General features: G+C 35.9%; 1 protein-coding gene across 1 annotated transcript in view; it reads left to right on the top strand.

The window, feature by feature from the left end:
- Nucleotides 1-13,241, top strand: part of CCDC192 (coiled-coil domain containing 192) — a 203,401-nt gene that overhangs the window by 58,543 nt on the left and 131,617 nt on the right. Inside the window, exons 4-5 of the mRNA XM_017500991.2 lie at nt 9,040-9,171; nt 10,086-10,142. Of these exons, the coding sequence (XP_017356480.2) occupies nt 9,040-9,171; nt 10,086-10,142 (189 nt within the window). The remainder of the gene's footprint in view (nt 1-9,039; nt 9,172-10,085; nt 10,143-13,241) is intronic.

Raw genomic sequence — 13,241 nt, 5'->3', positions numbered from 1 at the left:
TCTGCCATGGGAAATAACAAGGCAAACACATAGGAGCAGTACTGAGATTTGGAGGTAGGAAGAGACAGAATACTATGACCTTGTTTGAGTTTGTGGAATCTAGTGTATGTGAAACAATACTCCTATTTCTGACTCCTCAGTTATGTAAGCCAATAATTTTTATGTCCTTTTTTAAAAGAGTACAATTATAAAAAATAACAGTATAGAAGGTGATTGTTTTACAAAGCTTTGGAAAAGAAGCAAAAGTATGGAATGATTATGGAGAGAGAGGCAATGGAGAGTTTAGTGGACACCTTTCATTCATGGAAATGTCTATGTCATGTTTATAAGCTGAATGGTATCTTTCAGAAAGAGTAAACCAGAAAACGCAGGAGAGGATTGGGAAATAAGGTACAGAAATTACAGGAGCAAAGGCTTTGTGACAGGTAGATGTGATAGGATTCAAAGCCCAGTGCAATGGCTGGCCTTTGATAAGCGGAAGAATATTGTCTCTATTTGTTCAGTAAGGATGCTTTCCTCTTCAGGTGACAGAATCCCAATTAAAGTAATGTAATAATGTTGCAGGACTTTTCCTTCCTTCAGCTAAAGACAGGGTCCTTGTCTCACCGCCACGAAGGTTTAGGCTCACAGACAATTTGAAGGGTGAATAAAGCAGGGTTTTATTGGGTGAAAAGGAAAAAAAGGGGAAACAGGGACTCTCCACAAGACCAGAGTTCTGTTGGTGCACTTCCCGCCTTGCCTTTGAATCCCAGGTTCCACACAGGAAAAGGAGGGGCAAGCTCCTCCCCACTGCAAAGGGCATGAACTGTGCATCTCCGCCCCAGTGCATATTCCTTCCGGTGCTCAGGCCAGTTGGAGTTTTTGCCAGGGACCCCCACCCACCTGGTTGTTTCAATAATGCCAGCTATCATCTTACATAACGCTATATCTATAGGTGGGCCAGTTTCATAATTGGTTAATTCAGTGGCTCAAGAATGTCAACAAGGGCTGGGTGTGGTGGCTCATGCCTGTAATCCCAAAACTTTGGGAGGCCAAGGCAGGTGGATCACTTGAGGTCAGGAGCTCAAGACAAGCCTGATCAACATGGTGAAATCCCATCTCTACTAAAAATACAAAAATTAGCCAGACGTGGTGGTGCACGCCTGTAATCCCAGCTACTCTGGAGGCTGAGGCAGGAGAATCCCTTGAACCTGGGGGGTGGAGGTTGAGGTGAGCCGAGATCACACCACTGCACTCCAGCCTGGGTGACAGAGTGAGAATCCATCACACACACACACACAAAAGTTATCAAGATTATAGAGGCTATCCATCCTTTGCTCTACCACTCTCTATTTGTTGGCTGTGTCATACTTGCAAGGCATCTGCAGTAATTCGAAGCAATAGACAGTTAAAACTATATCCTGATAAAAGGAGATGTGCTTCCTCCTGTGCATCTTTTTAAAAATCTGGTAAAAATCCTCCTCAGGCTCCCAGGGCCTCTATATATTGCATGCCCATGTCAAAAATGATCTCTTATACCTGGAAATGAAACAAATATGACTGATAAAGTTCAATCATGATTCATGCCTCAGAACTGGACAAGGCCAAGCTCTCCTGAACACATGGATGCTAGCTAATCCAAGTTGGGTTTTGGTTAGCAAGGGATAAAAGGGAAAAAACTCATGGGAAATAGATGATCAGTATCTGCTGCACTAAGATTTATAGATTAACTGGTGTGAAGGTGAGGGAGTATCTTGCAGGTTCTATTTTTTTCAGGGACTTACTGAGATTGTCATTTGGGATGAGTAGAATTTTTGAAGAGGGGAAGTATGAAATCCTATTTGAAGAGAAAGTTGAGGGAAATAAATACCTCAAAGAAGAGGAAAGCCAATTTATTAGGAGAAAAATATAGTGGCATTTTTGGTATTTTTATTTCAGGGTAGTGTGGAGTACCCACCTGAGATTTGTGCTTATTAATTTAAAATGAAACCAGTGAATCCAAGTTTGTGATGCTTTCTCTGGTAACATTCAATGAGTGGATGTAATGCTAACAATTTTCTAAACCTAAGAAAATCATTTTATTTATTTTTTTGTTTTTAATGGGGGTAAAATTCACAGAACTTTAATTCATCAAAATAATTCATCATTTTGAAATACACATTCAGTCACATTTAGTACATTTCCAATAAATGCAACCAACTCTGTCAAGTTTCAACACTTTTCCATCACCCCAGAGAGCACTTTATGCCCTTCAGTAATCACTCCGCAAACCCTCTTCCTCCCATCCCTTGACAATCACTAATCTGTTTTCTGTCTTTATGGATTTATTTATTCTGGATATCTCAGATGAAAGGATTTATCTAATATGATCTGTTGTATGTGGTTTTTTGCACTTAACATAATGTTTTTGAGGTTTATCCAAGTTATAGCAAGTATAAGTACTTCATTCCTTTTTATGCCTGAATAATATTCCATTGTGTGTACACAACTCAATTTGTTTATCCACTCATCTGTTGATGGACGTTTGGTTTTCAACTTTTAGCTGTTATGAATAAACATTTGTATGCCATATTTTGTGAATGTAAGTGTTCCATTTCTTTTTGATATATATATAGAAGTGGAATTGCTAGATCACATGGTAATTCTATGTTTAACTTTTTGATCGGTCATTTTTTCCACATTGCCTGTAACACATTACATTCTTACCAGCAATGTACAAGGGTTTCTATTTCTCCATATCTTCAGCAACATCTTTTATTTTCCGTTTTTAAAATTATAGTAATAAGAGTAGATACAAAGTAGAATCTCACTGTGGTTTTGATTTCTACTACCTTAACGACTAGTGATATGAACATCTTTTCTTATGCCGCTTGGCCATTTATTTGTGTGTCTTTAGAGAAACGTCTACTCAAGTCCTTTGCCCAGTTTTCAATTGGGTGGTTTGTCTTTTTGTTGCTGAATAATAAGAGTTCTTTATATATTTTGCACACTAAACTTTTATCACATATATGATTTGCAGATGTTTTCTCATATCTTGTAAGTTGTCTTTACATTTTTTTATTATATTCCTTGCTGCACCAGTTTTTAATTTTGACCAATTCCAATTTCACTATTTTTAAATTTTTTTGTTTTTTTTTTTGCTGTCAAAGAACCCATTGCTTAATTCAAGATCATGAAGATTTACCACAATGTTTTCTGCTAACAATTTTACAGTTTGTGCTTACATATTTAGGTAATCGATCTAGTTTAATATTATTTTTGTTTATGAAGTGATAAAGGGGTTCAACTTCAAACTCTTATATGTTGGTTATCCGTTTGTGCCAGCACCATTTGTTGAAGACCCTCTTCTTTGCCTATTAAACTGTCTTGGCACCATTGTCAAAAATCAATTAGCCATAGATCTTTGAGTTGATTTCTGAAAGCTCTCAGTTCTATTTCAGTGGTCTATGTGTCTATCCTTATTCCAGTCAAATACTAATTTGGATTACTGTAGCTTTGTAAAACTTTTCAAAACTTACTACAAAGTGAGAACATGTGATGTTTCGTTTTCCATTTCTGAGTTACTTCACTTAGAATAATAGTCTCCAATTTCATGCAGGTTGCTGTGAATGCCATTCATTCATTCTTTTTTTATGGCTGAGTAGTATTCCATTACATATATATATATACACACACACACACACACACACACACACACACACACACACACACATATATATATCACAGTTTCTTTATCCGCTCGTTGATTGATGGGCATTTGGGTTGCTCCCATGATTTTGCAGTTGTGAATCGTGCTGCTATAAACATGCGCATGCAAATATCTTTATCGTATAATGACTTCTTTCTTCTGGTAAATACCCAGTAGTGGGATTACTGGATCAAATGGTAGTTCTTTTAGTTCTTTAAGGAATATTCACACTGTATTCAAAAGTGGTTGTACTAATTTACATTCCACCACCAGTGTAGAAGTGTTCCCTGATCACCGCATCCAGGCCAACATCTACTGTTTTTTGATTTTTTTGATTATGGCCATTCTTGCAGGAGTAAGATGGTATTGCATTGTGGTTTTGAGTTGCATTTCCCTGATCATTAGTGATGCTGAACATTTTTTCATATGTTGGCCATTTGTATATCTCATTTTCAGAATTGTCTATTCACGTCCTTAGCCCACTTTTTGATGGGATTGTTTGTTTTTTTTCTTGCTGATTTGTTTGAGTTTGTTGTAAATTCTGGTTGTTAGTCCTTGTCAGATGTATAGATTGTGAAGATTTTCTCCCACTCTGTGGGTTGTCTGTTTACTTTGCTGACTCTTCCTTTTGCATGACAAAATCTTAACAATTTAAAATTCCATTTTAATTTAATTAAAATCTTTATTTTAATTATATTTCAGCTATTTTTATTGCATTTGCTTTTGGGTTCTTGGTCATGAAATTCTTGCCTAACCCGATATCTAGAAGGGTTTTTCCAATGTTATCTTCTAGAGTTTTTATAGTTTTAGGTATTAGATTTAAGTCCTTAATCCATCTTAAGTTGATTTTTGTATAAAGTGAGAGATGAGGATCAAATTTTATTCTCTGACTTGTGGCTAGCCATTTATCCCAGCACCATTTGTTGAAAAGGGTGTTCTTTCCCTACATTATGGTTTTGTTTGCTTTGTCAAAGATCAGTTGGCTGTAAGTATTTGGGTTTATTTTTGGATTCTCTATTCTGTTTCATTGGTCTATATCCCTATTTTTATACCAGTACCATGCTGTTTTGATGACTATGGCCTTATAGTTTAGATTGAAATCAGGTAATGTGATGCCTCTAAATTTGTTCTTTTTGTTTACTCTTGCTTTGGATATGCAGGCTCTTTTTTGGTTCTACATTAATTTTAGAATTTTTTTTCTAATTCTGTGAAGAATGATGGTGGTATTTTGATGGGAATTGTGTCGATTTTGTAGTTTGTTTTTGGCAGTACGGTCATTTTCACAATATTGATTCTACTCATCCATGAGCATGGGATGTATTTCCATTTGTTTGTGTTCTCTATGATTTCTTTCAGCAGTGGTTGTAGTTTTCCTCATAGAGGTCTTTTACCTCCTTGGTTATGTATATTCCTAAGTTATTTTATTTTATTTTATTTTTGCAGCTATTGTAAAAGGGGTTGAGTTCTTGATTTGTAGCAAATCTGTACATATACTTCTGAATCTAAAAAAAAAGTTGAAATTATTTTAAAAATTCTGTTATGGGCACCAAGGTTATAGAGCCAGTGATCTGTGGAATTAAGACTAAAACATAGATATCCTGATTCTAAGTCAACATTTCTTAGTCTTAAGCTGAACCTGAGCTAAATGGATCTGAATCAAAGAGATATTTAGTAAGAAACTTCTTTAAAAAGGAAAGGAAATAAGGAGCTGGTGTCTATATAAAAAGGAAGCAAGATGGTGGGTTAGAGAGAGTACTTAGGTCTTAGAAAAAAAATTTCCTTTAAGAATATGTTAACAACCTGAGAAAGATTGAAGTCCACATGATAAGGAAAAAAACATCACCGGCCTCATTGTGACAGGCAGCCTCAGAGTCAGGATTTGAATACGATATAAAATCCACGGATGGAGGCAGGCAAATGAGGGCCCAACTCTAACCTCTTCTTATTAGCTGTAGAATTTTATGCAAGTTAATTCACCACTAAAGCATTTAGTTTCTCAATCTTTACAATGATGATAACAAAAAATGTAAAGAAAATTGCTGATAGGGTTTTGAGCAATGGCAGAAGGTAACATTTATATAGGCAGCACCCAGCAGAATGCCTAGTATACTGTAGCTACCAAATATATGTTAGTTTCTGCTGTTTTTCATTAACTTTTCTCACTTGTGGTCAAGAGCATGGAATCTTGGAACCAAACAACGTATCAGTAGAATACTTATGGCAACAAGTAATAGAAAACTCAACTCCTTAATAAAAGAACTTATGGCTCACTAAGTGCAAGTTGCAAGGTAGGGTATGCTTCAGGATTAGTTAATAGAGCACTTTAACAACGTCAGCCAGAACTTAAGTTTTTTTCTGTTGTTTACTCTTCCTCTCTGAGTGCCTGGTTTCCTGATGGATGTAGGATGGCCATAATAGCATTTACGTCTGGTTGGTGACAGAAGGTGCTTCTCCAGATCACTCTCCACTTCTTTACAGTGTGGGTAACCCAAATTAGGTCACATCTCCTTATACAATAACTTTGCCATAGGAAAGCCAGGCTCTGATTAGTTCATGCCTTGGTTCCTGAACCAATCAACAGCAAAGAGGATAAAATTGTCATGATGACCAGGGCCTACTTTGTAGCTGGGGTCAAATTTGGGTGTAGGAAGTCAAACCTGATGTCCACTACTGAAAACTTGAATTCCAGAAGTTACTTGCTATATCCTTTGATAAGTTAGCTAATTCTGCTGAAACTCAATTTTCTTATCGGCAAAATGGGAGCTATAACAGAATGAACCTTTAGGATGTTTTGAAGATAAATTGCAATACTAAAATAAATTTGAAAACAGACTGTCTGGTATGTAGTGAGTGCCCAATAAATGTTAAGTATTATTAATATTATTTATTCACCTATATAGTTTTGCATTATATAACAGCTGTTTTTAAATGGTCTGACTTTCTGGCTAAAGTACGAATTTTTTGAGGATGTGAACAATACTGTTTTCATTTTTTAATCTATATATTCTTACATATAATAAACGTCCAACTTATTTCTTTAACAAATGATTGAATAAATGATGCCTATTTAGTGAATGAAGAAAGGCTTTTAAACAAGAGAAGATAGATTTAAAAGAAAGACAACAAAATGGTAACAATGGATCACATAACAGACGGGATATGGGAACAAAATGGGCCCAACTAAGAGATATAATATTTGAGAAAAAAATAATTCCGGACATAGAGAGGAGTTTTCCCTGAAGATTAGAGTTGTTACAGGAAATGAACAAATGAAATATAGTTTGAGTTCATGGTATGCAGCTCATAAAGGTTATGACATCTTCAGATATTTTGTTTTTGCTTTACAATTTGATAAATAGGCCAGGCACAGTGGCTCACACCTGTAATCTCAGCACTTTGGGAGGTCAAGGTAGGCAGATCACTTGAGCTCAGGAGGTCAAGACCAGCCTGGGCAACATGGTGAAAACTCATCTCTATCAAAAATACAAAGAATTAGCCAGGCATGATGGTGTTCACCTGCAGTCCCACCTTCTTGGGAGGTTGAGGTGAGAGGATCACTTGAGCCCTAGAGGTGAACGTTGCAGAGCAGAGATTGAACCATTGCATTCTAACTTGGGTGACGAGGTGAGACTCTATCTCAAAAAAAAAAATTTGATAAATATGTAGGTAAAACCCAAAAGAATACCTACTGTGATCTAGAAGAGGTAGAAGAATCATTTTAAGAGCTGCTAGATGCTTGATCTGTTCCAGGCATTGTTCTAAGCATTTCTGTTTTTTAAACTCATGTAATCCTCACAACCAAACCATGGGATAAGTAGTATTCTTTTGATTCCCATTGCTATTTACAGATTTGAAAACTCAAGCCCAGGGAAGCTAAGTAACTTACTGAGATCACACAGGTAGTAAACAGCAAAACTGAGATCTTGCCTCACTGCAACCTCTGCCTCGCAGGTTTAAGTGATTCTCCTGCCTCAGCCTCCCTCGTAGCTGGGAATACAGGCACCTGCCACCGTGCCTGGCTAATTTTTGTAAAAAAAAAATGAGATTTTTTTACCCAAAGGATAATGACATAAGAGTTTATGGCTTTAACCCTTACGCTATACTATGTCTCTAATAAAATAGAAGGGTAGGCAGAAAAGCCAGACTGTAATTCTAAACCACCATGCACTCAGGAGTTAAACATGTTAGTGATCATGAGGAGCACCACAGGTCTTCAAGGCCACCAAGAGCCAAAAGGCATGGCCAACAGTTCGTAACATGTGTGTTCCCTCTAAACCTTATTTTGCACTTTCTTAATCTGCAGCACATAACACAACAGCTGTGGAGGGAGGCAACTGAACAAACATTTGCCCAGTGAACGAGTGTGTGGCTGGATGGTTCAGTGCCAGTATGTATGATATGTTCACCATAGATACGATATGCCAGTATATGATGGACCAGTAGAGATGATGTGCTTGTTTCCTTGGCAGACTGACCTCTTTGTGCTTCCACATTTGGTAGTTTGTCTTTAAAAATTTAAGAACAATCAAATTTTTTCAAGATGAGACAGTATGCCTTGCAATAACTTTCAGAGTAATGCAAAAGAGATGTAGAGATAATTCATGCTTTAGAGAAAACCCTAGAAGTTGCAGTGAATACAAAATCGTGTGTTTTTTTCCAGGACAGCCTTTAAGGATTCCAGTGAATCTTTAAGGATTGTTGCTGAACTATAGAGAAAAAGCACTATAGCTGCCAGAATGAAAGGAGAAGCTAGTACAGGCCCTCTCCAGGGGAATGAGAGACTAAGGACTATCAAACTACCACTTTCCTCAAGAGGAATCTACAAACAGTCAAACCAAGACAAGTCATTGCTAGGAATTTTTTGGTTGTGGCTTAGTATAGATCTGCCTTTGATCAGACTTTAACTTGAAATTCCTGCATATTCCCTAGTTAAATGCACCCTGCTGCTTCTATGGTGAACATTCAAGGGAGTCAGAACTCCCACTCCTTCTAGAGAGCTGTAGCCTCCCCAAGAGTTACATTTCAAAGACCATATGTAAACCACAATACTAGTTTCAGATTCGGCTGTACAAATAAAGTACAATATTGAAACACAATGAAGATGAGTGTTGAGATTTTTAGGAAATTTGTCTGCCCATTGTAACTATGTGGATTCACCTCCTGTTTAGAAAGATCTTAATTATAAACAATAAATAAAATCAATTTTTCCTTCTTTCTCTATGCTAATTTATCATCTATGAGAAATGTTCCAGAAGCTATTTTCATATTTAATAGATATTGGTGGAAGATAAATTATTTATAAGTTGAATTTTTAAAAGGAGCTTTTAAAATATTACTGTATTTACACGCCCTTATAAAGAAAATATCTTCAGCTTTCAGTCTCTGAAGGAACAAAATCAAAACTGCTTGAACAAGTATTGTGGCTAGAGGAAAAACTGGAAGCTGTGAACCACAAGGAAGCCAGTGAGGAACCATACGAAAAAATGGTTCTTGTAAAAGACCAGGTATGTTGTAGGACAAAGTCATCTTTACTTTAAAAGTTACCTAATTTTATATGAACTGACAATTCTGCAAAGCCATTTCAGTCTGGATTAAAAGTTCATATTTTCAAGTTCACAATAGCAAATAACGATATTTGTATTTGCTAAAAGTAATTTTATTCCCTGGTGAATATTGACATATAATTTATTTGGCTAGTAGTAGATTTAAAGTTTGATATGCATCTTTTTGAATAATATTAGCTAAATATTCTATTTATTTTATAAATGACATTGACTGCACAAATGTCTCTTAGTTGTCAAGGTTAAACAAGGAGTAGTTTCTTTCTGTGCAGTAAAACAAGAGGATTCTAACATTCGGCATGTGTTTTTTAATCAATTACTTTATAAGAAATGATTGCTTTCTGAATATCTGAGCATTTATATATATCATTATATAAATTTACATCTTTGTTCAATCTAAAGGGTTTGTATCTGTTTTTGGAATATATGAATATGTTTTCATGTGGAGGTATATAGATATATAGATATATATAGAGTGTGTGTGTGTGTGTGTGTGTGTGTATATATATATACATATATATGATATAGGGGTGTTTGCATTAACCACAGCACATCAAGCTAACATTACCTTATTCAGACATATATATATTAATATATATTATATATATACATATATGTTACATATATATTAATATATTCTTAATATATTTGTGTGTTTTTTCTTTGGGCCTTCCATAGAATGGAAGAGAAATAGGAAAAGGGGGATGATTTCTCCAATAATGATTTTCAAAAAATGTAGCTGAAATAATGCTACCATTCACAAGATTTGAAAACTGATACACAGATATGTCTGCAATGCTTCGAATATGCAAAAGAAAGAGTTACATACTTGGTTTCTAAACTTTTCTCCTTTTCAGTGCATCGAGAAATTGCAAGCTGAAGTAAAAGCTTCCCAGGAGCAACTTATAGCTCATGTAAGTGTTTTCCTCCTTTTCCCATTCCTTTATTTACATCATTGCTAACTTGGAAATGAATAGAGCTTGGAAAAAAGCTATAAATGAGTTTTGTCTGCTGCAAACCAAATCAAAAAGCTAAAAATTAGTATTTTTACTGCCTCTGCACAGTTTCTTGATTTTTGTGAGTGATAAAAATTCCAAACTGAGCTCTTATATGTAATCAGATGGTCTAGTCCAATGCTGTCAGAGGAAGAGAACCGGAAACTCAGGGCAGAAAGATGAAGAAGCCAGCCTAGTCTGGGGAGTAGGCTGAAGTGGAGAGATGTGTCAATTATTGACCCATCAGATAAAGGTCTAGAGCAGTGCTTCTTAAACTTTACTGTATGTAAGAATGACCTGAAAGCTTCTTAAAACAAATTACTCAGAGATTCCGTTTTCCTCCATGCCTAGGGTGGGGCCTGGGAATTTGCACTTTTGGGTAATTCTAGATTCAGGCAATGCTGACACTGCCAGTCTTCGGGACACATTTAAGTTAACATTGTTTTTTATACATACATATATAATATATATGTTTAAGATATTTTTTATATATATTCACTGGGACAGATTGAATATATATATATAAAGATACATATATATTGAATATATATATGTATATAGAATATATATATCTTATAAATATATTATATATTGAATATATATATATCTTTATATATATACATTCAATCTGTCCCAGTGAATATATATAAATATAAATTTTTATATAAATATATAAATATAAAATATAATATATATAATATAAATATATATCTTTATATATTTATATATATAAATATATTTATCTTTATAATATATATATTCACTCTGCCCCAGTCTTGTGATTTTAGGCAAGTGACCATGTAAACCAATCAGAGTACATAGTTGTCCATTTTCTCCCGCAAGTACTCACCTAGAGAAACCCCATGAATTTCTATGGCAAATTTCATTTACACGCTAGCCTATGTTTGCTCAGAGAATAACATGTGAGCATCTCCTGCCACAATGCCCTGTGTGTCCATGACCATAAATCTGTCACCCTGCCGCTGTTCCTTCCCAAGGATCTGAATAACCCGAATGCCTCAGACACCTCTGCAATGACTTGATTGCCATCCTTTTGGTCATGCTTTTCACTCACATCTTGGTTGCTATGGAATGTCTTCTTTATTAAGAACACTGACCAGTCATGTTAACGCCCAGTCTTAACTACACCAGGCTCCTCAGACAGACCTGAGACCTATGAGGCTGCCCTCCAAAAGACTGCAAGATAATAAATTCTGGTGACCATTCCTTTGGGGTTTGGAATGAATTGACTTGGGTAAAATCTTGGTAATTGCCCCCATTTTTTGCTGGAGAACAGAAAATCTAATCTGCTGTGGCAGTTAACAGAACTTTTAACTCTAAATTCAGAATCTTTTTTGGGCTTGTATGCTCAATTGTCCAATATTGAAAATGACTAAGGCTTGCATTTGTATCACTGTGATATATTAGACAGAAATATATCTCATTAGCCAGTATTTTGTTGTGGACGCCTTTCCCCTGGTCTCACCCTGAGGGTACCAGGTAATGAGTATTGTCAGAGGATGTCGCGTCATGACAATTTGATACCCACAGTCATTCACATGGAAGGGGTTTTTAGCTTAGGATTTTATATGGAGAGCAAATGTATTCACTGAGGCTCAGATATTAGCTTCCAGCATCTCTTCATGAAAAATACTGAAAAAAACGTAGTTCCTGGTACTATAGGGAAATTCCTATGGTGTCTTCTTTCATTGCCTAGTTACTATGGGTGCTATTCCTGTACCATGCTATTACTGCTTGAGGCTTGTCTGAACTAGCATTGCTTCCCTGTATTAGGGTATTGATACAAATGACTGAGATTTCTCGTATGTAATTGTCCAACATTCAAGTTTTAATGCCACAGTGTATTCATCAAGGTTTTGCTTCAATTTATCAAGAAAAACTTAAATGAAAACAGTATTAACAATAGTATTTATTGGGAGTGAATTATGTGTTTTCTATGTAGAAGATGTTTCACATAACTATTTTAGATCTCAGTACCACCCAACAAGGTAGACATCAATTTTCAGAAAGAAAATGGAATCTTAAAAAGATTAGATCACCCTGAAACACATGATTTTGCTATTACAACATGCTGTCCTTCCAAATATATTCTCCACGTGTCATTTGAGATATCAAATGGTGTTTATAAATGTTCTGTCTCCAGCCCCCTTTTCTCTTTCTGTTCACTCTTGGTGATTCAGCAGTTCATAATGCTTCAACTCTCACTCCCATGCAAACAAACTGCCTTCTCCCACACCATGTTCCTTCTGTCTTAAACCTCCCCTGATTAGAGACCTGTAGTGTTTTAATGAGCATTTCTTAGAGGATTGTCCCTGAAAAAAAGCACTCCCGAGGATGCTGAGGTATTCTGAGAAAAAAAGAAGGGAGGGGGTGGGTAGGAAGAATGTTGGAAACAAAGTTAAATGGGTTTATTTCCTGCAAGCATTACCCATGTACAAACAATCTCCAAGAACAGGCTATTGTAGGTCATTTTCCAAAAGAGTTTGATTTTGATTACAAATGGTGATTTGTAACACACAGGTTTAGAGATAGCTGGTATATGGCATCAAATTGAAGTGCTCTGGTTCTTAAATATGACCTTGTTGACACCTCAGGCTAAGCATATACAAAGCCAAGTTTATCATCTTCTGTTATTATCTCTTATGTTTCTCTGTTTGTATCCCCCAGACATGGTGAATAATATCACACTACTGTTATTCATTCTAGATTCAAACTACAAAGCAATTTTAAAGTCCTACCTCTCTCTGCCGCTGTCCTACTTTGGTTACTTGTTCGGCCCTGACTATGTTTCTACAAGTTATCTCACTTCCATGTCTTCTATTCCATTATACTGCCACTTCTCTAGCTCTTTCTGATTGTCTTATATTTTAATTATTGTAACTGGCCCCAAATTGTTAACATATGTGAATTCAGAGCCTCCCACAACCCCTATCCTCATTACAAAATAGCCCACTTGCTCTGACACCATCAAGCCCTATTGGCAGAGAAGAGAGTATA

The sequence above is a fragment of the Cebus imitator genome, unplaced genomic scaffold, assembly GCF_001604975.1.
Source record: "Cebus imitator isolate Cc_AM_T3 unplaced genomic scaffold, Cebus_imitator-1.0 Scaffold275, whole genome shotgun sequence".
Taxonomy (NCBI): Eukaryota; Metazoa; Chordata; class Mammalia; order Primates; family Cebidae; genus Cebus; species Cebus imitator.
The sequence above is the reverse complement of the archived record's forward strand: the minus strand, read 5'-3'. Positions and strand labels throughout refer to the sequence as shown.